General features: G+C 53.6%; 1 protein-coding gene across 1 annotated transcript in view; it reads left to right on the forward strand.

Annotated features, from left to right (window-relative positions):
* GRM4 (glutamate receptor, metabotropic 4) overlaps positions 1–27,189 on the forward strand; it is a 119,917-nt gene that overhangs the window by 11,954 nt on the left and 80,774 nt on the right. Inside the window, exon 2 of the mRNA XM_008583521.1 lies at positions 1,302–2,190. Coding sequence (XP_008581743.1) covers positions 1,672–2,190 — 519 coding nt within the window. The 5' untranslated portion in view covers positions 1,302–1,671. The remainder of the gene's footprint in view (positions 1–1,301; positions 2,191–27,189) is intronic.

Consider the following 27,189-nt stretch of genomic DNA (forward strand, 5'->3'; position numbering starts at 1 on the left):
TGGGGGGGGGGGGGCGGAAACAACAGGTGGGGGAGGGATGGCTCTGAGGCCACTGCTTGGCTTTGATGGAGGCACCCCATCTGGTGGAAACTTCCCAATAAGACACCAAGCTCCTCTCCCAACTTCCTGGGGAAACTGAGGCACAGAATGGACAAGTGTCTTGCTTGTCTTCATTTGACAAACCCCTGGGGAGGGGGGCCTTGGGGTCAGCCCCCCAGCCGAGCCCTGACTCAGCTTCCAGCCCTTCTCCCTGTGGCCTCTAAGTGGAGGTTGCTGGCTTTGAGCGGGAGGCTGGGGTGAGGGAAGGAATCCCCGGGGAAATTAGCCCAAATTAGCAGTGAGAATGAGGAAGAGTTGGTATTCTCTCCTCTACCCTTGCAGATAAATATTTAATCACAACCACAATAATAATGATGATGATCATAATAATGTGCTGTAGCTCAGGCCGTAACCTGAGCCCCACTCTCGGAGGGAGGAAGTGGGGGGAGGAGAAAGAGCAATGGAGAAATTGAGAGATAAAGTCAGAAAGAGGAAGAGGAGGGAGGACGAGCTAGCAAAAAGGAGGCTTGCTTCTCTTCAGGGGTGCTGGGCCTCCCCCTGCCTGGGGTGGCTGTGCAGCTGTGGTGGAAATGTGCACGGCGAGGGCCCACCTCATGCTCCCTTATTCAGGACCAGGTCCCAGAACCCCCGCAGCCAGCTTCTCCGGCCTTCACTTGGCCTTCAGAGCGAGCAGCCTCATGGGCTCGTTTCCTCTCGAGGGGGCTTTGTTGGCCTTCCTCGCCTCTGAATCCCTGAAGAGCCAAAGTGTCTCTGGTTCCAGAGCTGGGAGCTGGAAAGCCCGATTCTGGTCGGCATTCTGCTGCTTGCTCCTGATGTGAGTTGGCCAACGGGCTCTCTTGCCCTGGTCTTCAGTTTCCTCATCTCTGTAATGGGGTTGGGCCCAGCGGGGCTGGTTTCTTGCTCCTGCTTCGTGGGGCTATGTTGAGGAAGGCCTCTCTTCCTCCCAAGCCAGCTTGAGGATGATCCTGGGGTGTGTGCTCTCTGCTGCCCAGGCTTTTGAGGGCACTGGGTACAGGCCTTAGGAAGTCTTCAGACATGACCTAATTTCTGCCTCAGGCTCTCCCATTTCAACCAGAGTTGAGCCGCAGCTGGGAGGAAACCAACTTCAGGAGATTTATGGAGTTGTTGGCGGTAACCTCCAGCATCTCCTCTCAGGCTCCTGATGAGAGATCAGAATAGCTAATGTCTTCTCTGGGCTCTGTTTGATTCTCTCTCTCTCTCCCTCTCTCTCCCCTTCTAAGCTTGGTAGGAGGAGAGGATTGGAGCTGTTTCCTCCTTGATGCCAAGATACGCCAAGCAAGGAGCACGCTTCCTTTTCCACAGTCATCCACGGAGAACAGTCCTGCAGGACGTGGGGACGAGGATCAGAGCCTTCCTGAAACCCCGGCCACTCCCTGCTGTCTGTGGGCCTGGGCTTTGCAGGCAGCTGAGCATCAGCCAAGTGACGAGGAGGAGGTGGGAGGAAGCACCAGCATGGGCCACCCTGCTGGCTGTCCCCAGCCACCCTGTTGCTGAAGCTGCCCTGCCCATGCTCACCCAGGCTGTGGGGCCAGGCGCCTGCCAGGGCTAGGAGTGGGGCCTGCTATTCATGGGTCTCTAGGGTCTTTCGAGATGCCTGGGAAGAGAGGCTGGGGCTGCTGGTGGGCCCGGCTGCCCCTTTACCTGCTCCTCAGCCTCTACGGCCCCTGGGTACCTTCCTCCCTGGGGAAGCCCAAGGGCCACCCCCACATGAATTCCATCCGCATAGATGGGGACATCACATTGGGAGGCCTGTTCCCGGTGCACGGCCGGGGCTCAGAGGGCAAGGCCTGTGGAGAACTGAAGAAGGAAAAGGGCATCCACCGGCTGGAGGCCATGCTCTTTGCTCTGGATCGCATCAACAATGACCCGGACCTGCTGCCCAACATCACACTGGGCGCCCGCATTCTGGACACCTGCTCCAGGGACACCCATGCCCTTGAGCAGTCACTGACCTTTGTGCAGGCGCTCATTGAGAAGGATGGCACGGAGGTCCGCTGTGGCAGTGGCGGCCCGCCCATCATCACCAAACCTGAACGCGTGGTGGGTGTCATCGGTGCTTCAGGGAGCTCGGTCTCCATCATGGTAGCCAACATCCTGCGCCTCTTTAAGGTTAGTGCCTGGCTGGTAGGCCCCAGAGGTGTTCTGCCACCAACAGCCCCCAGCCCTCCACACCCTAGAGTGCCTGGCCAGGCTGGCCAGCTCCTTTCTCCTCTTCTCTTCCTGGCTTGAAGGGAGAGTTTTTTCCTCAGAGCAGTGTCGGAGAATTTGGGGGCAGTTCTTCCTGGTTTCAGTGTGTCCTCCTATGGTCCCAGGATAGGCACAGCAGAATGAAGGTGTTGGGAAGGACCCAGCTCAGCACTGCTGACCATGGTGCTGAAACAGCACCTGCTTCCGGGAGCTCCAGGATCAACTCCACTTCTCTCTCCAGGGAGTGGAGTGCTGGAGAGCTACAGAAAGGAGGAGGAGACAGGCAGACAGGCGGGTAAAAAGATAGGTGGACAGGCAGAAAGGCAGACATACAGATAAAAAACAGAAATGTGAATCTTGGAAATTGCCAGGGAGAAAAATAAGACTTTTGTTTTGACATTGTTTTCCCAAGAAATAATTGCAATTCCCAAGAAAGATGTATTTTCCTTCTGGTTAGTTGAAGAAGCCCCCATGTGGCCCTCCCACCTCACCCCAGGATTATGGCTAGAGAATGTGTCCTTGTTTCTGGCTGGGATGTGGGGCTCCTGAGCCTGCAGAGAATGCTGATGAAGACGGGAAGAATGAGGCCTGGAGGGAGCAGGCGGTCCCTGTTTCTTGTGCCCTGAGCCCTGAGCCAGGCTTCCCTCTCTGTTTCTTTCCTTCTGGCCTTCCTCCTTGCACACCTTTCTCCCTTTCCTTCTGGAATCCTTCCCTGCCCCCTCCTTGCCGCCTCCCTTCCTCTCTTCCTGGGGCAAGAGCTGCTGATTTGCAATTCAATTGGAGCCAAGTGCTTCGCTAAGCTGCTAAAACAACTGAAAGCTACTGGGTAGAGAGAAAAACATTACAAGCATTTTACCAATAATTATGTGCCCGCTTCTCTCTCGGAGCCTGCCTTGTTTGCTCTGTGTGTGTGCGCGCTTGTGCGTGTGCATGTGCATGTTTGTGCATGCTTGTGCGTGTGTGTTGGGGGAGGAGAATGAGGAGAGGAAAGAGAAAGGGACACAGAGGAAGGCACTGGGTCTCTCTCTCACCCTGGTGTCAGATGCTGGGCTTCTGGAGGTCGTCCCCTCTCTCTTCCAAGTGTACAGAGTCAGGGAGTGGACTGAGGCTGTTTGGCACTACACAGAGTAGGAAGAGCTGAGACTGGACCCCCCTTACCTGGACCCTTTCTGGAACCCATTTGCCCAATTCTTAATGATGCGTCAGTACTTGGGGGCGTTTCTGGGGGGCCGGGGTGGAAGTGGGGATGAATGGTGAGGAAGGTCCGTGTGTTGGGGGAGAGGGTGGGGGTGAGGGATTGGGGGAGGTGGTGGTAGAGGTAAGGAAGCTGGTGGGGGGTGGGAGAGGAAGGAGGCTAGAGTCATCCTGTCACAGTGTCTGGGCCCTGCAGGATTTAGCCATCGGTTGCTCTGGGGCTTCTCCCGACTGAAGAGCATGTGTGCCCCCACCCATGGACACAGCCATCACAAGTGTCCCTGGTGTGCCTCGAGTATGGGCCTTTTCCTGGAAAGTTGGTTTTACTCGGTGATCTGGATGAAAACACAATTTTAATTTTAAATCAAATGAATGCATTATGAAGATCGCAAAATTCGTATGCAGTTTAATATGAAGCAGAAGACTTGAAGGAAATTTTGCCCTTGCAGTTTGAACAATCCTAGGGGTGCTGTGCTGCTCCCTGTCGTCTTTGAGGTTCCTTGCTGGGATGGTTTGGGAATAGGTAGCCTGGTCCAGTCCACCCACCCACCCAATTTTGCAGTGAGGAGTGGAGACCAGAGGATATGAGGGTCTGGGCTGGGCTGTCCCAGGCCAGGGCCCCATGATGGCTCAGCCAGCTGAGTCATCACTTCAGCTCAGGTCTGGGAGGAGAGCAGCCTGGGCCGTCCAGCAGAGGGGACAAGCCCTGGACTCCTTGTCAGCCTGTTAGAGTAGGGCACAGACCCCAGCCTCCAGAAAGGCCATGCCACAGGTGGGGCTGCTGCATTCTCCTTACCTAAGCTTTTTACTAAATACCTTTTGTGACTCTGGGCCTTTTCCAAAGATGCTGAAACAGCCTGATTCAGCCCTCAGAGCTATGACACCAATGAACGTCCCTTCTCCCATCTTCCAGAGGGGAGTGAGTGCCCACTTTATAGGGAGGTGGAGAGGCTCAGAGGAGCTGAGAGGTGCCCATCACTTGGCACATGGCAGAAGCTCAAAGAATGGTCACTCTCAGTGTTAGATCTCGAAGCGTGTTCTTGGGAACACAGATGTTTTGGGGTGAGGAACTCAGTGCCCCATATAGGAGAGTTAGCTGTGACTTGTGTTCACTTCTCTCCGGATGGGGAAGGTCTGGGGTGGGGTGAGGGGCATGGGGCCAAAGTGCCTTCCCAACCCAGGGGCTCATGGTGCTCCTGTCCTCTGTCCATCTGATCGAATACGAACATGTTGTGGCCTCAGTTTGGTCTTGGCCTCCTCAGATCACAGGGATGGAGTGGGTTGGGGCAGGGGTCAGGAGCCCCTCAGGTTGCACACTGTGACATGGGACTGGGAGGTAGAGGCCTGGGGAGTGGAGAAGGAATAGGGACAGAGTGGGGTGTGCTGGGAAAGGAAAGGGGTGGGGGGAGGAGAGCCAGAGGGAGCCACATGGCTGTGGTCTGCATTCCCTGGGTCCCTTTTAACAGCGCTAATGTTCCAGGCTGGCGACAAGAGGTTTCTCAATAATTAAACTGATAGAAATTAGAGGCTGGGTGAGAAACTTAAAAGCCATTTACAGAGGCAAAAAGATTGAACTTTGGGGAGGGAGGTTAGGAGCAGGAGCCTCAGGAAGGAGAGAGAGAAGGAGGGGCCCCTGGGGGGAGGAGACCTGCGCTGTCAGGTGTCTATTTCAAAGAGCACCACTGCAGCCCTAGCCCTGCTGCCTGATGACAATGATGGGGAGATTAACATGGCCTGCTGGGAACTTGGCACCAGAGGCTATGATTATAGCTTTCCTTCCTCCCAGAGGTGGATCTCTGGTGCCCAACTCAGAGAGGAGCTCTGGGTTTGGGGGCACTGGGGGGTGATTTCCTCCCTGAAGAATGCTAATGGGGTACAGTCAGGCCAGGGTGTGAGCAAAACTCACCAGTGTCAGAGCTGGAAGCAGCCAACTCTCCATCCTGCAGATGTGGAGACTGAGCACTGGCTAAGTGACAGTGAATGGCTGGAAGCTGGGTCCCCTGCTCCCAGGCCTGGCTCTTTCCAGACTGCTCAAATAAAGGGAAGTGAGACTCGAACCCAGGCCTTCTTTGGGGACCAGAAGCCCTGACTGTGGGAATTCATAGGTCTGACAGCTTATATCCCTGACCGCTCTGTTCCCACGCCTTCTTTCATCCTCATTTTGGTTCAACCTCCCAGAACAGGGAGTATTGATGGGTATAAAAAATACCTTTTGGAGGGGGTCCTAGAGGATGTGGCCTGTAGAATGCTGTGTTGTGGGGGCAGTCCTGATTCTGGAGCCAGGCAGGCCTGGGCTTGAATCTGCTCCATCTGAGTTACCTCACCTCTACTTACCACGTCAGTCATTTACACCATAGTATGAATGAGCCAATAAGCTCTCTTCCTGAGAACAGCCATTGTTGGGGAGAGAAGAAACAGACTGCAGGCCCTTGAAAGGAAGCAGTTTCCAAATTCTGGAACCTAAGAGCTCAGAGAAACCCAGAGATCATCTGTTTGAGTCCCTCATTCATTTTGCAATGGAGAAAACTGAGGCTTAGAGAAGGGGAGGCTCCACAGCATGGTGGTGAAGAATTTGGACTCTGGAGCCAGACATCTTGGGGCCTGACCACCTTGGCAAACTACTTAACCTGTCTCTGCCTCAGTTTCCTCCTTTGTAAAACACGATGATAATGGTCTCAGCCTCGTAGGTGTGGGGGTTAAGAGTTAAGAGAAAGGCCCAGCACGGTGCCTGGCACGCAGTCAGCCCACAGGAAATGTCATCGCACAGCTTCTAGCTGGGCCTTAAGTCAGCATGAGAGACTCCGCTGATGCGGAAGAGGATAGAACAGGTGGGCAGTGACAGACGGTGACCTTTGAGGCTGATCCCATAGAGTTCCCTGCCATCTGCTAGGCTAGTTGAGTCTTCCTGCCACCAGCTCCACCCTCAGTGTTGAGACTGAGCGGCCAACATACTTTCAGATGAGGAGAGTTTTCCTGCTGCCACACAGGGGGATGTGGGAGGGGGAAGTGGAGGGAGGGCACCTCTATGCACCTCCCCCAGCCTGGCTGTGTGAGTTCTTCTTCCCATGTGGGCTCTAAGTGCCTTAAGGGCTCATGGCTGGTTCTAGAGCAGGGTCTGAGGGTGTGGCCCTCAGCTCCTAGCCCAGGGCTCCTGGGGAAACTTTGTGGCTTTGATAACACAAGATGTTCTGTTGAGGATGTGGCTTTTGTGTTTTCTGAGTGTTTTCCTGCACAAGCAAGGGGGAACTTTAGAGACTAGCATCTACCCACCCTCCCACAGCCAGCCCATCTCCCTTGAAGGCAGCTCTGTCCTCCCGGCGCCCAGGCCAAAGAACTTGGAGGTGTTTCGAGCACTGTCTTTCCACCTGTCAGTCAACCCTGCAGGCTGTACTTCTAGAACTCTTCCTGGACATGGCCATGCCTCACCCCTCCAACCCCTGTGGCCTCAGCCGGACCATTGTGGACGCCTCCTCTCCTTTCTCTCCGCTTACAAACAGGCTCTTCACACCCAAACCTTTGCTCAGCGGCTGGAAAGATCTTTCTAGAATCCAAATGAAATCTGCTCACCACTCTACTTAAACCTTTTATTGGCTTCCTGCTGCTCTTAGATTAAGAGGCAAACTCTTTGCCTATCTGAGAGGTGCTTTGCTCCCTGATACCCTGACCATGTATGTCCCTTTGTCACTCTGGGCTCACCCCACTTCAGTCATACTGTTTTCTTTATGTTCCTTGAAGACACTATGCTGTTCATCAGCTGCAGGGCCTTTGCACCTACTGTCCCTCTGTCTGGAATCTTCTCCAACTCTTTGAAGCTGGATCGTTCTCATTCAGCCTTAAGCTTAAGTGGCCACTCTTCAGGGAAGCTACCTGTCCCAGTTATCCTATCTCCTTTCCCTGTTTTTTCCCCTCGTGGCCCTCTTCACAGTCGCATTCATGGCCATATTTCTTTTCCTGCTTGCTCTTGGCTTCTCTAGCCCAGGAGCCAAGTCTGGCCTGCCTCCTGTGTTTGTACAGTCCATGAGCTAAGAAAGATCTTTGTGTTTTAAATGGTTGGAAAAAATCAAAAGAAAAATAATATGTCATGACAAGGAAAAATTGTGAAATTCAAATTTCATTGTCCATAAATAAAGTTATATGGGAACACAGCCACGCCCATTCACTTATGTATTGTCTAGGGCCGCTGTCAAGCTGCAACCACAGAATTGAGTAGGTGAGACAGAGAGACAGCGCTGGCCCTGGCTGGACTCTGAGCTCCACCTATAGGACTCCCAGCTGACGCCAGGCCTGCAACAGGCCCTCAGCAAATCTTGGCTGAGTGGACTCCTGGAGGGATGGGGAATGGGAGAGAGAGGCATCTGCAGCCCCATGTCTGCAGCAACGGCAGGGCTGCGGTGGGCAGGGGTCTGGCTGGGCCTACCTTACTGTTGGGTCAAGCCTGTGCCCACCACTTTGGCGACCCCTGGGCCAACTGGATGTGCTTTCTCCTCCAAATACCTTTTCTAGGTCCTCTCTAACTTACAGAATTCCTTTTACCTAAAGCTTTGTTCCTTGTTAAAGGACACCGCCATGTAGCATTTTAGGCTGTTATTAGGGAACTGTTCAAGAAGGGCTTGCTCAGTAAAGGTGGGTGGGGGGTGAATGAGGGACTAACTCTAAGAGGTGACTGAGTTGGAATAATTACAACATTTACATGGTGCTTCCCCTGTGCCAGACTCTGTCCTCACAGCTCCCAGGGGAAAGTGTACAATTGTTATTCTCATTTTACAGAACTAAGAACTGAGGTACAGAGAAGTCAAGCAACTTGTCCGAGGTCACACAGCAAGTGAGTGGTGGGGCCTGAATGTGGACCCGGCCTGTCTGGCCCCGAATCTACCCTTTCACTCATTTGTTCTCCTGTTTCTTGAGCATCAGATAGGCATGGGTTTGAGACCTGGCCTGGTGCTTGCTCAGGGCACAGCCTCTCTGAGACTCAGTTTACTCATCTGTGAAATGGGTGTGATGGTACAAACCTGGCAGAAATGATATGTGCACAGAGCTCTTAGTAGGAGCTTAGGGGTCGCTGGTGTTACCAGAACAGCTTTTGATAGATGCTGGCATGCTTGTGAGGGGCTGGGCAACTGAGGGGGTGGGGAAGGAGAGGAAGAGGTGTTGGAAGTAGGTCTTCCTGAGGGTGACTGTCAGGGGCTGTTCTCTGGAGGGGAGGACCACACAGCCCTCTGCTGTTATAACAACTTTCTTTCCCCCAAACCCAGGGTCCCCGTGGTGAGAGTCTGGAAAGGGAATCTTGAGACCAGGGCCGGGCCTGAGCCAGAATAGAGAGGGGAGGGGAGGCAGGAGGAGGGGCAGATGGCACAAACACAGCAGCAGCCCTGAGGGGAAGCTGAGCCCCCAGCCCTGCCCACTTCCATAGCTGCTCCGCAACCTCTCTCTGTGCCCTGTGGATTGGGGCCGGTGAGGTAGAAGGTTACTCCAGTAGTTCTCAAGCCTGGCAGCACATCACAGTTACTCAGGGAGTTTGAGTTTATGGGAGCATTTGATTTCTGGATCTCAGCAGCCCGATGAGACTGTGGAGTCAGGATCGGTATTTGGAACACCTGCTAGGAGGCTGGGTTGGCCACTGGACCAGATGCTCCGAGTCGTCCTTGGTGTTCTGGGTTGACCTGGCTTCTCCGGGGAGCGCTGCCACCCACACTGCAGTCTTCTCAACCCACTTCTTCTGAGGAGCACCCTGGGGTTACAGAACGGCTCTGCAGACAGCCCACTGGGCAAGGTTATGGCACTGTGGAGGGCTGAGGTGCAAGCTGAGTCTAGAGGGGCCTCAACTTCACAACTACTGGTTTCTGGCTCCCTCCCTCCCATCGGAACCTCTGTTTGTCCATCTGTAAACATTCGTTCATTCATTCATTCGTTCACCAAATCTGCATTAAATATCTCCACGCCCAGGCACTGCTAGGTTCTCCACCTCTGCTGCACACTGGAATCAGCTGGGGAGTTGAAAAAAATCCTGGTTCATAGAATAAAAAACGCAGCATCAACTCAAAAATAAAATAAAAAAATAAAAAATCCTGGCTCCTGGGCCCCGCTCCAGGAATTCAGTTTTAATTGGCCCGAGATGGGGGGGGGGGGGCTCAGCTCCCCAGGTGATACCAATTTGCAACCCAGGTGGAGATCCACCCTTCTAAGTGAGTCATAAAGCAAAGCAAGAACAAAACAGACGAAGCCTTGCTCCGATGGTCGTCTACGTTTGAAGTGAAGGCAGGCAATGAAAAATACAACACATAACGTGTCAGGTCACGGGAGCAGTGCCCTGCAGAAGAACGCAGCAGAGAAGTGGCTAGAGAGTCTTGGGGGGAAGGGATGCCAATTTAGACAGGGTGGTGGGGATGGCCTTTTTGAAGAGGGGACATTTGTGCAGAAACCTGAATGGTTGTCTTATGGATATCTGAGGAGGAATGTTCTGGGTACAGCAACAGCAAGCGCAAAGGCCCTGGGGCAGGACTGTGCCTGGCTATTGATTTGACCCAGGAACTCAAGAGGGAGACCAAGACAGCCCTGGAAGCAGGGAGAAGAGGACAGAGGGGCCTCTGAAACCCACGTCCTGCTGCTGCTTGCTGTGAAGGGTGTCGTGGGAGGGAGGTCACCAAAATCCTGGTGACCTTGAGCAAATCATTGGGCCTCTCAGAATCTCGTTTTCTCACCCGTAAAGTGGGCAAGTCGTCCCTGAACAGCCGCTGTGAAGCCACAGAGATGATGGGGCAGGAGATGTAAGGGCAGAGCCCATGTGAGAAGGCTCTTTTTCTCCTTGGCTCCCACCTTGATGGCCTCCCCTACCCAGGCCCTCATGTGCCTCTTCAGACCTCTCCCCATTTATTTCCCTGCTCCCCCGACCCCAGCCTGAGGATGGACAGAGCTGGGTGCTGGAGGCCGGAGAGAGGCAGGACCAGCCAGACAGGGAGGCTGAGGGCCAGTAACACACAGCCATTAATCATGGACCCGGGGCCCAACGGCCTGGGTCAGTGCCCCTGCTCTGCCATTTATTACTTGGGAGAGACCTCTCTGTGCCTCAGTTTCCTTGTCTGTAAAATGGGGATGCCTGTAGCAGCATCATAGGGCACTGTGAGGATTAAGTGAGGGCTGCATAGAAAGTGCTCAGGGCAGTGCCTGGCATGCGGACCGGGGATATCGGCTTTGCAGGCAGCCACATGATGGGTAGTTCAGACCCCCCCCCAGGATCACTGAGCATCTGTGGACCTCACTCATTGCAGCTGCAGTGGGCAGAGTCATGTACCTTCCAGGGTGCGGGTGAGAGTGTCGTGGGGAGCTGGCGGTGTGGTGGGCGCACAGCAGGGCTTAATGATGTTAGTCCTCATCTCTTGCTGATAGAGCACCCAAGGGGGCTTCACGGGTGTGTGCGTGTGGTCTAAGCCATGGGGGCAGGGAGCTTGGTGACAGAGAGCGGCAGGTTGCTGACATTTGGCAGAGGGATGACTGGTGGCTGTACACGATTTTCCTTGTATGGGGACCTGCCGACCTGGGGTCCTCCCGTCCTTCACACTGTGAGGTGACCCTGCTGTGGGGCATGGTCGGGTGATCTCTGGCTCTCCACTCGAGGGAGGATTGTAGGTTCCCTTGCCAGCGAAGCCTCCATAGCCCGGGGACCTGCATTTGGGGCCTGGCTCTGCTGCCAACTTGCTGTGTGACCTTGGGTAAACTGACTCCCCTCTCTGTAAAATGAGGGCATTGGACTAGGTAGGCTCTGACCGCACTCTTCCTTACCTGATCATGCTCTGTGCTTTCCAAAACCTGCCTCCGGGCCTTCGCCTGGGCTATGTCCTCCTTGTGGAATGACCTTTCTGCTGTCTGATGGGTGGGGCAAAGTTGGACTCCACCTTCAAGGCCTTACTCAAAATCCATCAGGACTTTCCTGACCCTCCAAGGGCCTGTGAGGTCTCTTGGGTGGCACTCGTGGCTCCTTACAGCCCATGAGCATGTCAAGGGCAGGACTGGGCTAGACATCTGCCCAACCCCCAGTGCCTGGCCCAGAGATGAACAGACAAAGCAGAGGAGCTAACAGCCTTGGAACCAGGTGTCAACCTGAGCGACAGGGACTGTGCTGCAGCAGGGGGTGGGGTTCACCTCAGTCTGCAGGGTTAAACCCACTGTACCTCCCCCTGCCCACCTCTGAATGAGCTGTGCGCTTTTTATTAAACTAGTATTTTTATGAGCCAGACATGTTGGAAATGAAAAGAAGGCAAACTCTGCTTTATATTCCAGTTGACCTTTATGGTTGTCACGGCTTGGGGGCCTGGGCTGGGGTGAAGTGAGGAGATGCACGCGCAGGCCTGCCTCTTGGTCTTGGTTCACGGCATTTGTCACAAGAGTCCTGGCCTGCAGCTATGTTGGGGGGAGGAGAGTAGGGACCCCTTTAGTTTTATCCCCCTTTCTCTGTACATCCCTCTGTCCCCTGCTCATTCTGTTCGACTCTGGCTTTCTCTGTTTCCCTCTCATGTCCTCCACCCCATCTCTCTCTTCCTCCTGGTCCCTTTTGGACTCCTCTCTGTCTCTGTCTTTGGGCTCTCTCTCTGGGTGGCATGAGACAGTCTCATCCCTGGTGGCCTGCAGTCAAGGGCAGGAGGTAGAAGTGGCGGTCAAGCCCACCTATTCCTTGCCAGGCCCACCCCGGCCTCATGCCCACTCCGGCCACTCACCTGGATTATGGCCTTTGGCATCTTGATACTGAGCACTTCCTGGTGAGCACCCAACTCTCCCACACCCCCCACCCCATCCAACATAGCCCCAGCAACCAATTCCCACTTGAAAGTGTGGCCTTGCCTTGGACGAGTCTTGGTGCTGCTCAGGGCTCTGTTTTCCTTGCCAGTGGGATGATGAAGCCAGCTCTGCACATTTCCCAGGGATGTGAGGAGACCAGGCCAGTCGAAGGGGCGTGAACCTGCTTCAAAAAGGGAAATCACTGTCTGGATTCAAATCCTGGCTCTGCTACCTCTGTGACCTTGGCTGGTCACTCATCCTCTCTGAACCGTTTCCAGATCTGTAAAATGGGTGGGGTGGTTGTATCAAATGGAACAACATACAGTGATCAGCACAGTGCCTGGCACACAGTAGGCGCTCAAGAATCAGTAAAGAGGTAGAGTGTGCTCAGGTAAGGAGGAGGTGGATTCTTCTCCCTGTCCTCTCCTTGCATTCCCTCATTTTTGGACCTCAGTCCTCTCCAGGCTTCAGTTTCCCCCTGGGGTCTGCAGAGAGGCGCCCCAGGGAGACCCGGGAGAAGTGCTTCCCTGCCCTGCCCAGCACAGGGGCAGTGAGGTTGGAACCAGCACTGCAGAGGCTGCTGCCTGCTCTCCAGCCATCCTCAGGGCCTATGGAGAATTTAAAACTTATCACAGCTGAGATGTCCTGGCCGAGCAGAGAGGGCCCTAATGGGTCTTCTGGTGTCTCCTGTCAGGGCTGCTGAGTGAAGAGAGGCAGCACTTACCTCTTCTCTGTCTCCCGGGGCTGTGTTTTAGGGCAGAGGACGGGGCAGCATTAACCTCTGTCAGGGCCTCTGGGAGCTCAGTGCAACCTTCTTCCTCCTTCCAAGCTCAGGTTCTGGAAACTGTCAGGGAATCCAGTGTGTTCCTCATACCTGAGAGGGCAATGCTCAGCCCTGGGAATGAATCCAACTGGGAGACCCTAGTCAAGGGACATTTGAGGTTTGGGGTTGGGAGCTTGTGTGAGGAGGGGGCTTCCAGGGGCAGGTATGTGCTGAGAGGAGGCTTCAGCAGGAAATGGGTTACACGCTGCTTTCCCCAACCTGCCTTTTATTTGATTGAAAGTGAGTGGCGTCCTGCACGTGGGTCTGATGTGAAAGGGTTTCTCTCTTTCACAAGGCATGTATGTATTTTAATGAATGACTTCAAGCACATGGAAAACTATAGAGAATAATATCATGAACTACCTCGTCCCCTCCACCTGGTTACCTTGATGTTTTACTATATAACAGAGTCAAATTTTGTTTTCACTTTAAGAAAACTTTGCAAATATAATCAAACCTCCCTGCATACACCTCCTCGTCCTTCTCTCTTCTCTCCCTCTTTGGAGGCTCTCCTATCCTGGATGTGTTGTTTTTAATTCTTTTAATTCCTGTGCACTTAAAAAAATATATCCATAAATAATACTTAGTTTTGTTTCATGGGTTTTAACCTTGATGAAAATAGGATCATGTCCTGCGTACTCGGCTTGCTTTTTTTGCTCAGGTCACGCTGCTCTGTGGTCTACTCTGTCCATGTCCTTTGCTGTACAGTGCTCCACTGTCTGACTGTGCCCTGTGTGTTTGCTTATTCGTTATTCTGTTGTGACCACCCAAGTAGTTCCCCGATGGTGCTTGTGGATTGGCAAACATCCTTGCAGGTGTTTCCCTGTGATCTGGGGACAGCTCCTTGTGGGCCATGCTCAGGAGTGGAATTGGATGCTCGTAGGGAATGTACCTCCTGATCTCTGCCAGACGCTGCTACGTTGCTTTCATGGTCTGCATAGGGCACTGGTTTCCAGACCTGCCTCTGCTGGCATCCCCTGGGGCTGGTTAAAACACAGATTTCCACATGGTGCCAGGGCCCATGCCAGCCCTGCTAAGCCAGACTCTTGGGTGTGGATTCGGCTCCCTGGCGGTTTCTTGGACTTGCATTTGGAGGCACCACAGTCCACAGTTAAGCGTGGACTTTAGGGCCCCTTCTGGCTCTGCCAGCACTCGCTGTGGGACTTTGGATAAGTTGCTGGATCTCTCCAAGCCCGGGTGTCCTTGTCTATAATATGGTAGGTGAGAGTGTCAGGGAGGGCTTCCTGTAGGAGGACATGCATGCTGAGACTCACAGAGGACACGATAAGCTAGGTTGAGTGGCTCTGGCTGGCAGGGGAGGGAATTCCAGGGGCAGGGAACAGCCAGTACCAAGGCCTGGTGGTAAGAGAGTGTGGTGTGCTTGCGTGTGGAGACTGGCTGTCCCGTCTCTCGGAGGCTGCTGGGTCTTGGGGCTACTGTGGCCGAGATGATGATGGGGTAGGAGCTGGGAACATTACAGAGGTGTCTGCCTCCCCTGCAGTGGTGGCTTCTGACAGTGAGGCCTCGGGTTGCAGCTGGAAGGGGGGTTTATGGGAAGCCTGAAGTGTGAGGGAATGTTAAGTGCCTTATAAGTACTTTGATTATTTTAAATTGCTTAAGTGGTTTTATAAGATTGTCCTAAGTATCCCGAGGACACAGACACAAAATCAATTAGGAAGGTGAAGAGGAAAGTGGCACCTTACCTGCCGTCCTTCCCCTTATGCCCCACTGGGCCTGGCCAGTCACCTGGACCAGGCCCCCTGTCTCACCTCCCAGCTCCAAGCGGGGAGCCCCTTGCCCCTGTGCTGGGCCCTCCTGGCCCAGGTCCTGTCTTCTCTCTCAAGCATTGCAGGCCATTGAGGCCTGGCAGGATGGAGGGGCGTGTGTGTGTTTTGGGGGGGGGTACCTGAGAGGGTCTCCTTTAAAGATGCTTCTCTCTCCTGAATGAGCCTTTATCCAGTGACCCTGGGGAGCCTGGAGCCTGGCATTCTCGTTACAGTGTTATTGTTTGAATGCATAATACATTCCCATGGCTTAGTATTCAAGGTACCAGAGATTGCGCCACAGCCCCATCCTTGCCCTGGGGCAGCCATTGTCCCCTGTGTGCCTTTCCAAGGAGATCTCAGGTCTGCGTGCATCCCCATTTGTTGGAGAGCTTCATGCAGGCCAGGGTATGAGAGGGATTGTGTGCACATGTGTGTCCTCCACCAGCAGCAGCACCTGCTTGGTGACCTCCCAGCGTTCCTGGGGATTGCTCTTGGTCAGCATGTGAGGCCCTTCTCCTTTGTGTGGCCTCATAGTGCTCCCTGCCTCTGGTCTCCTCATGATGGACACTAGGTGGTTTCCAATCCTGTGCTTTTACAGACAGCCGTGGTGGCTGCTTTGTGCACTGGCCGCTTTACATATTGCTACAGGGCAGAATCCTACACAGAGTGCCGGGTCAGAGGGCAGGTGTGTTTGTAATTTCCATCGATGTGGCCACCTTGCTCTCCTGGCAGTGAGGGGTGAGGGCTGGACCCAGTGGTGCCCTGTGGTGGGGCCTTCACCTCTGCTGCCAGCCAGGTGGGGCCTGGCGCAGGGCCTCCCCCGATCCTGACCTGACCTCTGTGCAGCCTCCTGTAGCAGGGTGGGGACTGCACCCCTGTTTCTGTTGTGGATCCCTGCAGAATCTACAGGAGTAAGTCGAAGTTTTTTTAACAGAGAGGTGTCAGTGTGAGATCAAATCTTTGTTCCTAAAAGGAACCAGGCACAGAGCCTTTTGGAAATTAGGCATCATCAGGTACCTGATTCAACCATGAACAGTTCCCTGTTTCATGAGGGATCATGTGAGTAGGTTTTGTTCCAGTTTGTATGGTTGTATTCATCTGGTAAATGTTGATTGAGGATCTACCTCAGGCCCCCAACTTTGCTATTGAACAAGGAGGTGGGGTTTTCCCTTAGTTTTTGTTTGGTTTTCATTTAAATTAAAAATATGTATATTTTATGTACATCTTGGGGTTCAGCACATGAGTATGGTCTATGGTTTTTAGGACTTTTCTGATGCTTGCTGTAGGCAGCTTCTGGGCATTTCTTAGAAACGGCAATGGGGACACAGAGCTTGGTGGAGGACAGGAAAAAGGAATTCAGGGATCAACCCCAATAGTTTACAATTAACAGTCTTTTACAGTCACTTCTTGATCATTCCACACAGCAATCCTACAACCAGGACAGCTGCCCTGTTTTACAGATGAGGAAACTGAGGCCCAGAGAAGTTAATGTGTGGGAGGCCACCTATCCAGTTAGGATCAGAGCTGGGTGTAGAGTTAGGGTCCCAGCCCCCCAGCCCAGCCCTACACGTGCCTGGGGGTCACGAGTATGTCCTTTCAGCCCAGCAGCTCTTAGTGCAGGAGCCTGTGGGTTGCTGTTGAAGGTGGTCTGAGGCTGGAATCAGGTCAGCCCCTCCATCTGAGCATGAGGCAGTCAGCTTGGGTCCCTGTGTGAGTATGGCCTGATCTCCCCTGACTCCTCCCTGTTGTTGCAGTTATCAAAGCCAACGTGTTTGTTGCAGGTTTGGAAGAAAACAGAAAAGCATAAAGAAGCAAATTAAAATTGCTCATTCATCCCTCTGTCCAGGGTGACAACCTTGATACATTTGTGTATTTCCTTCCAGCCCTTCTGTGTAGTTTACCAAGTTGAGCTCCCAACAGCTACATGGTTCTGTAGCCAGCTTTTGTCCACCAGGCCACAATGGTGAGCATTTTCCAATTCTTTAAATAGTCTTTGAAATGTGGTGTTTAATGGCTACGTAATCACCCACTGGGGGCCCCCAGCATCTTTGTTTATTTGTTTGTTTGGTGGCCAGCATATTTTATGTGCCACGTCTCACTAGTGGCTGGTTGGATGTGAGGTCTTGGGGCGGCTTCCCTGGTTGTGTCTGTTCACTTCCAGCAGCCCCTCCCTCCATGAGGAGACATGACGGTGCAGTCTTGGGTTCTGGGTGGTGGGGAGCAGGAGGTGGGAGGGCCCTACCTCATTGGAGCAGTTATCCTGGGAAAGACAGGTGCTCAGGTGAGCTCCCTGTGAGGGTGGGTGTGGAGGTGGACATGACAGGTGCAGCGTAGGAGGCAGAACCAGGTGTCCTTGGCACAGCCATGGGCGTGGGACACAGGGACCTGGAGAGATGTGCTCAGCTGAACTTCAGGCATGAAGGCAGGGATTGCGGCTTCACTTTATGTCTGCTTGAGATGAAAGCCCCCAGAGCCCCAGAAATTAAGCTCAGGGATTTAAAGTGATTGTGGTGGGTGAGGGAGGGGGTGGGCAGGGGGCCAGGATGGCAGAGAAGGGGATGATCTCACAAGCACCATTCACTGTGGACAGCTGGGATGCATGGCAGGAGGGCCCTGGGAGAAGGAGGCGGAAGCCCCCAGGCTCCCAGGTTGGCATTGCCTTGGAAGCCACTCGGGTCCTGGCCCAGCCTGTCTGCCGCCTTATCTCCATTTGCTTCCTCTGACCCTGGCACCTTCTGCTCCAGTTTCCCTGGGCCACTCTAAATCCCCCCAGCTTCCCATCTGCTGGCCTCTGCCTCTCGTGGTCCCTCTGTCTCTGAAGAATGCTCTGTTCACTTTCTCATTCCTTCACATTAAAAAAAAAAGTGAGGTATAACTTATACACAGTAAAGTACAGAAACTTCAGGTGTACTGCCTGATGAGATTTTATAGATGCATGTACCTGTATGACCATCAACAGAGAATATTTTCTTTTTTTTTTCCTTTTTTTTTTGTCTTTTTTCGTGTCCGGCAACGGATCGCAACCCTCAGTGTCGCGCCTGTACCGGACCGGGACCGGCAACGGGATCGCAACCCTTGGTGTCGCGCCCGCACCTCGCTCAGCCAGTGAGTGGGAACTGGTCTGTATGTGGGATCCAAACCCTCGGCGGGAGCACTGCCGCGCTCCCAAGCGGCGCACTGTAGCAGTGCGCCACTGGGCCGGCCCCAGAGAATATTTTCAGTGTCCCAGAAAGTTCCCTTGAGCCCCTCCTAGTGAATATTCCTTCCTCCCCAAGGAAAATCAGTGGCCTGACTTCTAACAGTGTAGATCAGTGTTGCCTGGTTCTGAGCTTCACAGAAACAGAATCATATAGTGAGTCTTTTGTGTCTGACTTCTGCTCACATCGTCTGTGACAGTGATCATGGGTTGTGTATATTGGTGGGTTGCTCTTTTTGATTGTTCCGTACTATTCCATTAGGTCATTGTTTCCATAGTTCATAATTTATTTACCCACACTGCTGCTCTGGACATTTGGGCTGAATCCAGGGCTCGGCTATTATGAATAACGCTGCTCTAAATATTTGTATACATGTCTCTTAGTGGAAGTAAGCACTCATTTCTCCTATATATATGTAAATGGAATTGCTGGCTCATGGGCTGCATGAATGGTTAGCTTTAGGAAGTACTGCCAATCATTTTCCCAAAGAGATTGAACCTTTCTGCCACTTTTCTTTGCTTTGGAAATTTCTTTGAGGCCCGTCTCGAATGCCACCTCTCTTTCCATCTGGAGGATGACAATACTGGTCACTAGGGTGTCAGCTGTACAAGGGAGGGTCACCTCTCCCTTCTTCCCTGCTCCAGTGTCCAGTGCCTGGAACATAGTAGATGCTTAATAAAATGAATGGTTGAATTTATGTGCCTGGCATGTGCTAGGAGTTTCACATAGGTTATCCAATGTAAGCCACCCCTAGGAAGTCAGTATCACTGGCCCTATTTTACAGGTGATGAAACCAAAGCTTGTCCAGAAAGCAGCGGACCTGCAGTGCTGCCTGTCCCTGAAGCCTGTGCTCATTACACAGTGCTAGGCGGCATGTGTTTGGAATTTATTGCTCTTTTTCAGCTCGCCCACTTTGATTTCACTTGGCCTCATATTCCAGTCCGGGGGCTGTTGATTTAAATTTCGTAGGTGACCCAGTTAGCTTGTGACCCAGCCAGCTCCTTTCCATCAGCTCTTTCTTTGTCCTGAGTCCGTGTCCCAGAATTGGGGATTTCCACAGTAGGGTAGGGGCGGAGAGGCTGCAGAAACTCACTTGTGTATCATTAAAGCCTTCTTCTGCTTTAATTGTACCTCATTTTTACCTTTTCAAAGCTCCTTTCTGTTGACTGACCATCCCTGGAGGTCACAGCTGGCAAATGCAGTTGAAGCAGAGCCCAGAGAGGTGGTGTGGTGTGTCCAGGGCTCCTCATGGAGCCTGAAGAGCTGGGTGAGAACCTCGAGCTCCTGCCTTCCAGCCAATGCTGTAAAACGTTTTAGGGAGGGCTGGGAGTGGACAGAGGATTGGAGTTATGCTCCAAACCTGCAAGGCTTGTCCCAGAGCCCCTTTGGGAGGCTGGAAAGCTCTTTCAGACCATCAGTTTACTAAATGGTCTTTTAGAGGCCAGAGAGGTTTGCCTAGCGGTGTCTTGGGGGCAGCCTCGGGATTGAAGTGCATGCAGACCCCTGGAGTTGGCTGTCCATGGTCCTGAAACAGAACTTCGCCTCTGGGAGGCAGGAAGGGGCAGCCGTGCCTGGCTTGGGGGTACTTACAGCTTCCCAGGAGGCGCTCTCCTGCCAGTTTTGGTGGGATCTGGGCATGTGGCTGGGCAGACGGTGCGGGTGCCTTGATATTTTAATTGAAGCCTGGAGACACTGTTGCTCTCTCTACTGCGCTAACAATGTAGGGAATAAATAATTCAGTGGTGGCTATGTTGTGCCTGCTGTCCTCCCTCATGGGGGTGGCCACACGCGTACTCACACACATGCAAGCTGCCAGTGGGCCAGGAGCTGCTGTCATGGGCTGGTGACTGGAACAGAGGCAGGGCATTGCCATTTTAGGGCCTTTGCCACCTCTCAACCCTGGGGAATTGGTTTCCTCCCAGTCAGCCCCTGAGGAGAAATTAGCAGAATGTCGGGCCAACAGCTCCTGTGTGCAGTGATTAAGTGGCACTTAAAGGTCTGTTTGTCCTCAGACCAGCCTGAAGTGCCAGCAACCTAGAGGGAAGGCCCTTCTTAATGGGCACTGTCCCTGGACTGTGTTTGAACGGGTTCCATTTGATTCAGCAAACATTTTTGGAGCTCCAAGTTTGTGCAAGATACTAGAGCAGGTGGTGGAGATGGGAGAGATTGCCAAAGTGAATACATCTGGGTCCTTCCTGGATGGGGAGGTGTGACACGCATATGATTAGTCACAGCTCAAGTTGGGGTGTGGGAGAGCTGTGGTGTAAGTGCAGGAGAGGGTCTGGAGGCCCAGAGGATGGAAAGAGCAGTTCCGATTAGGTGTACATGGGGTGGCTTCCTGGACGAAGTGGCAGGTGTCCTGCAGGCAGAGACGGAGCCATGACAGTGTTCTCAGCAGGGAGGGTGGGTACGGATGGAACCTCTGGTGTGTCTGGTAGGGATATCATAGGGCTTGTGGCATGGAGGAGGGTTGGGTCAGGAGGAGTGGAGAGGGTGTGGGTGCAGACCAGGGGGCTTAGGACAAGAGTGTGGACTTGATCCTGCATGATGGTGCCCTGGTTGGATTTGGAAGTTAGAAGTATTCCTTTGGGCATGGAGTGGAGGGTGGGTTGCAGGGCATGGCTTGAGCCTGAGTAATTAGGAGACTGATGGAACAGTCGAGACTGGAGGTGATGGTGGACCAAATGATGTCCTTAAGCATAATGACATTCATTCATTCATTCATTCATTCACCAAGTAGTTGGTATCATTCACAAGCCAGATGTTGGGCTAGGTTGAGAATACAGCGGTGAAAAAAAACACATACAATGGGCTGGCTGGTTAGCTCAATTGTCTACAATGTGGTGTTATAGCACCAAGGTGAGGGGTTCAGAGCTCCGTACTGGCCAGCCACCAAAAAAACCCCAGAAAAAAAACAAACAGAAAGCCACATACAAGTCTTGTCCACATGGAGCTGGACCTTTTAGAAGGAGAGAAAGACAGTAAACATAAGTAGTAATCCAAGTGGGGACAGGTGCTGTGGAGGCAAATTGCCTAGGGTCAGGGGCTTAGAGAGCGGTGCAGAGGGGAAGTCCTAAACAGGGCAGTCAGGGAAGACCTGGGGAAGGGACCTTTGAACATAGACCCAGGTGAGTGAAGAAGGGAGCCGTGTGGCTGGATGGTGATTTGGGTGGAGGGAACAGCCAGTGCCAAGGCCCTGAAGCGGGAACATTGTTGGCCCTTCTGACAAGCAACAAGGAGGCTGCTCAGAGAGGAGGGAAGAGGTGGCAGGGGCCGGGTCAGCAGGGCCTCGTGGGCCCTGAGACAGAGTTTGGCTTTTACTCTAGGTGCAGTGGGTAGCCTTTGAAGGGTTTTAAGCAGACAGCGACACTATCAGATTTATGTTTAAAATAAAAATCTGTGGCTGCCGTGTGAGGACCAGATTTGTAGCATTGTTAGAGTCTCCAGCTGCATGAGGGAGTTTATTTATAATAACCCTCCCTCCCCTCTTCTCCTTCCTCCCTTTCCTCTCAGTCCGTCCTCCAGGGCGTCATCAGCCCCAGCTCTGCCCCGCAGGAGGCCCCTGAGGAAAGCCCCATCCTCCCCTTCTCCTCAGTCCCCAAACCCTGGCCCACCTAAGCTGGAATAGACCCTGCCCAGGGCCCTCTCTGAGCCTCGATTTTCCTCACCCTTAAAGTGGGCATTGTGACACATGTCTTTTTACCCAGGTTGACCTGAGGTTTAAATGGGAAAATGTGTGTAAAAGCTGTAAATGGAAGGCAATTATCATCACAATTTTCAAAGCCCCAGGGAATGACCAAAGGGAATGGTTTTGGACGGACCCTCAGATAGTCATTTAGGAACCTATGACTCCAAAAATGGCCCAGGCTGAAATCATAAATGGATTCAACAGCTGCAGGGAAGAGATGTGAGGCAGCCAGGATGACAGTGCCACCCGACCCTTGTGCTCCATACCCCCAGGGCTGGGGAGACGGGAAACAGTGGGGGTGAGGTGATCCGATTCCTGTTTTCACAGAAAGTCTTTCCTCAGCTTCTGCTGCCCCCTCCAGCCCCTTTCCACCAAGAGGCTGGGGCCAGGAGAGTGTTACCAGCTGGAACCTGCCATGGGCAAAAAAGTGTCTTCACTTAGCACATACCCCCTCCTCCTCCCCAAGGCCCCCCACCCTCTTCAAGGACACTGGTGAGCACCCCTCACCCCCACCCCATCAGATGAGGCCCAGCAAAGGGACCTCCCTCTGTTCTACCTTGGGAGTGTGGTTGAGTTAACCGCCTTTCATATTTTTGGCAGAGAAGTGGCAGTGAGACCCAAACAGGGAATGTGCTAACTGAGGGGCCCTTCTGAGAAAAGCCCTTGGGCTGACATCTGGGAATCAAGGACCTGCTGTGGCTGCCAGCCCGCGTGGCTTATAGAGCTGTAAGCGGGGAGACGCTGCCACCTGGGGCGGGGAGAGGAGGAAAAGAAAGGGCCTGTTTAATTTAATTCCATGTCTTATCACTCCTCGGATAAATAACCTTCATTAAGATGGAAGGTGGGGGGATGGACAAGGAAAGTTTGATTAATTTCAAGCTGGTTTCTCATTTGTTAATTTTCTCCCAGTTCAGCAGGATTATTAAAACAAATTACAGACACTACTCTCTCCTCCCCGGGCTGGAGCGGGGCTCTCAGGGAGTGATCTTGTCCCCGCTTTCCACCACAGCTATTTAGGTGCAACTTGGGGTGAAGGAGGACACCTCCCCACCTCAGAGTCTCCCAGTAAGGCCCCCTTTCTTGTTGAGGGTGCTTGGGTCCCTAAAGCCTCGTGGAAGAGCTGGACAACCAGGAAATGGAACAGGTGGGGGCTGGCCGGGCACCCTCCCAGCGGGCTGGTACCTGGGGAAAGGAGCAGGCTGCTGACTTTTCCCATGGTCTCCCAGGGAGCAGAACAGGCTGGTGAGTGAGGCAGGCTGGGACACAGCCCCTGGGCTGCCCTACGCTGGTGCCGATGCCCAGCGCCCTCAGTCCTCCTCCACCCCAACCGCCACCTGGCCACTGCTGTTCTGACCCTTTCCTGGGCACCAGCTCCCACCCACACTGATCGCTGCCCCTGCCAGGGTATTGATAGGAGATGGCAAGTCTGCACTTTCCTGCTCACCGTGGGCAGTCTGCAGTTCCGGCTGCGAGCCTTTCAGGACTCGTACCTGTGGCACGCGCATGTGTGCAGCCCTTCTGTGTGGATGGACGGACTTGCAGTTTCTGCCAGCCCCTGTGTGTGTGTCTCCTTCTCCCTGGCCCCTGCCACCATCCGCTGAGACCCTGAAGCATGAGATTGGATTGTATCCATCTGGCTCTGGCAGCCCCAAGGGTGCCTGTGGGGAGACCTGTCTCCTCTTGGCTCCTTGCAGCCTGTGGGGTACAGGGTTCTCCTGGAGAGAGGCCATTCCTCTGGGCTTCTGACTCTCTATGCCCCCTCAGCCTGTCCCAAGGGGACCTTCCTGCTATCTCCCTATCTTTAAGCCTGAGCTGGAGGAAGGCTGGGGCAGAGGAGAGCTGCCAGGCAGGACAGATGGCCCTACAGCTTGGGCCAGGGAAGTGGCACCATCTTGACCTCAGCCCCTGTGACTCACAGGCATGGGGGCTGCCAGCCCTGCACCCAGGCACAGCTAAGAGGCTGAGCCAGACACATACTCAAAGACAGACATGTTATATAAAGTCGGGGGTTGGGGAGAAGGGCTATGGGTAAGGGGACAAGGAGTGGAGGGGCTGCTTTAGCTGAGATGTTCAGTGACAGCCTCTCTGAGAAGGTGATGTTTGATCAGAGCCGTGAATGGAGTGAGAGAGTAAGTGCTGTGGAAGAGCCAGCTAGGCAGAGAGCACAGTGCATGCAAAGGCTGCAAGACCATGCCGTGCTAGGGACTGTTTTGGGAGGTCAGTGTGGTGGGGGGCAGTGGAGAGCAATGGGGGTTGATAAGAGGTGAGGTCAGGGATGCAGCAGGGCTGACACAGGCCTAGGGCTTCACTTGAGGCAGGGGGAGCTTGGACCACCATGTTTTAAGTGGTGGTCCTGCCTGGGCACATGGGCGTATGACCCACTGTGTCCCCTGTGTCTGTCCGTGTGTGCACACGTGTGGACTTAGACCCCAAGGGAAGGAGCCTAGGCTGGATGGCCAAGTAGGGAGGAGATGGGGTGTGCACTGAGCAAAGAGTTGAGAGGCCTCGGAGGTTCTATAGGCTGAGGGCACAGGCTGGGTCTCTGTGGCTCCAGAGAACAGACCTAGAATGAAAGGAAAGTGACAGGAGGCAGCTTCCAGCTCAGAGTCCAGAAAGCCCACCAGAGCTGAATGGGCTACTGGAAGGATGAGCTCCCTGTTATAGGAGGCGGCAAGCAGAGGCCAGAGGCCCCTATCAGGGATGCCATCGGGGGTGATCTGTGGTTAAAGGCTCCCTTTCAGGTAGCGTGGGTGGGTTTGAGCAGAAGACCTGTTGAGCCCAGTGATGGGGGTTTCAGACTTGGCAGCAAGTGTGGGGAAATTCTTAGGGGCAGAGCTTTAGGCTTCTCTTGGAATGTACTCTGCAGGTGTCCACTGTCTATGGAATGTCTCTGTGGGTGCCCGGCCATGCCTGCTGGACCACTGAGGCCTGGGTTAACTGGGGCAGAGCTCTGTTAACCCTCTGGCTTTTATGGAGCTTTTAGGGCAGATTCTAGGCCTGAGTGGGTGGGACAGGATAGAAAGTACCAAGATCCATGTGGGGGTTCTCCTTCAGACAAAGGAGTCAGCTCAGATCACCACTTGCTGGAAATTGGACACATTGTGCCTGGGACAGGGAGAGCCTGTGGGCATCTCCTGCCTGTTCCCTCATCTGGACAGGACCCAGATGTGCTGGCGGCTCTTGCTGCGGGCTAGGTGGGAGGCCAGGTAGCAGGTGGGAGGATTTCTGCCTTTGGCATTGGTGGGCCCAGGTTTCCATCAGTAGCTGAGTGATTGAGGACAGATGATGTCTGTCTGAGTCTCCAAGTCTTCACCCACACGTGGATAATATCTACTTTGAAGGATTGTTAGGATTAAATGACGTGAGATAATGGTAGAAAGCGTTGTTGCAAGTCGAGTCCCCTGGAGCAGACGTGAGATGAAGATCGCAGGTACTTTTCCTGGGTGGTGACCTCAGGATGCACCCATGGAGGAGGAGATGTGAGAAGGGGAGGAGCCAGTCCAGGTGCTGTAGTGAGCAGGTTCCCACGGCGGGCAGCCGGTGCCATCCCTTGGGGGCTTCTGGGAGATTGTGCAGGGCAGATCCTCAGCACTGGGCAGGGACTGTCTTGTTCTCCACCACATCCCAGTCTCTGGCACATTGTGTGCATGTGGGATGTGGTCAGTGAACTGAAACAAACATTTGGAGGTTTCTGCAGAAGGTGGAGAGTAGAAGTGTCTGGGGGGCGACTCACCCCAAATCACATCTATCTTTTGGGAGAAGCCAGGGCCTTCTAGGCCAGAGGCCAGATTTCTGGGGTGAGAATCATAGGAGGCAGTCGCAACAGAGCCAGAGGGCCTCAGAGGTGCTTCCGCCTGATCCTCCTTTCTATGTGGAGGCAGCAGTGCATGGCGGCAGGCAGAGCCCACTTGTGAGGGTTCAAGTCCCGGCTCAGCCACTTACCACCTGAGTCTCTCTGGGCAAGATCCCTCACCTGTCAAATGGGCTAGATGCTAGTACCTCTGTGACAGGTTTCTGGTGAGGACTAAATAAGTTAATGCATGTGCGGTGCTGAGTGCAGAGCCTGGCACGTAGTAAGAGCTCAGTAAATGCTACCTGTTAGTGTAGTTGCTGTTGTTATGATCATTAGATGAGAAACCAGGGGCACAGGAAGGACGGTCTGCTTCGAGGTTGCATGGTGAGTTAGTGACAGACTAGGTCACACGGTGAGTTAGAATTCTTCCATTGTTGCAAGCTCACAGAGTGTGATGGCACAAGCTGCAGAGTGTGATGGCAATGGAGGTGACAGGCATAGGGGCCTTCTCCTCCTGCTCTGGGCTGCATCCCTGGCCTCCTCCTCACCCTACCTGAGTCATTGCAGTGGCTGGAGAACCCACAGGAGCCAGGTATCTTGAAGGAACGGGCTGGCCCAGCAGATACCAGCAGCTGGCCTTGGAGAGCTTGCTTGCCTTGTCTCCTAGGCCCAGGCCCTCCCTTCTGTTTTTTGTGGGTTCAGAGTTTAGGGAAGGGCTGGCCAGGTGTTTGCCACAAGGAGGAGACACTTGGGAACCAGAGGTTTTGTTGGGAGGATCATACTTCTCTCCATCCCCATAGACAGCCCTGGTCCAGACCACCATCACCCCTCACCTGGACTATGGCAGTAGTTTCCCCTGGTGTCCAGGGTCCTGTTTTACCCGTCCATCTACTTCCTGTGCAGCCTCATCTCATGCCATACCCTTGTATCCTCTGTGTTTTTGCCTTTCAGTTTCTTGAACCTGCCAAGGTTTTTTGGCCACAGGGCCTTTGCACAAGCTACTCCTTCTGTCTGGGATGCTCTTCCCTTCCTTCTTCCCCTGGGCATTGCCCACCCATCCTCCAGGTGTCAGCTTAATGCCTCCTCCCCAGGCGAGCCCTTCTTGGCCACCCTGAGTCAATCCAGGCCCCTGTTCCATACTCTCACAGTTCCAGCATTTCTTGGACATTGTGATTATAAGTGTGTTGGCATGCAAATCCAGGTAGAGGCCATCTGTCTCACTGGACTCAGCTCCAGGACAGGGATTTGCCTGCTCTTGCTTACTAAGGTATCCTGGTGCCTACCATGGCACCAGATATATGGAGGGTGCTCAATAAGTATATGTGAATGCATGCATGGTTGGAGGGGGGCATGTCTCCTCCACCCTTGCCAGGGGCCAGAAGCTCTCATTTAACAGACAGAAATGGGGCTTCCAAGGAAAGTCCCCCAAGAAGGAGGTAGAACGTCACCATGAGTGCACCTGCACCTGGGCCCTTTCCTGAGGGCATTGGCTGCAATGGGTCAGAGCAAGGGGCCGCTGGTTCCCAGAGACTGACATTCCAGTGGCAGACAATTATCCACAGGATATATAAATGAAATATGTAATATTGCAGGTGGTGAGGAGTGGAAAGAGCCAGTGCAAAGGCCCTGAGGTGGGCTCCTGCCTGCTCTGCTGGGAGGAACAGCGGCTGGAGTGGCTGGAGCAGAGCGAG

Source organism: Galeopterus variegatus, unplaced genomic scaffold (genome assembly GCF_000696425.1).
Source record: "Galeopterus variegatus unplaced genomic scaffold, G_variegatus-3.0.2 Scaffold2952, whole genome shotgun sequence".
NCBI classification, from domain to species: domain Eukaryota; kingdom Metazoa; phylum Chordata; class Mammalia; order Dermoptera; family Cynocephalidae; genus Galeopterus; species Galeopterus variegatus.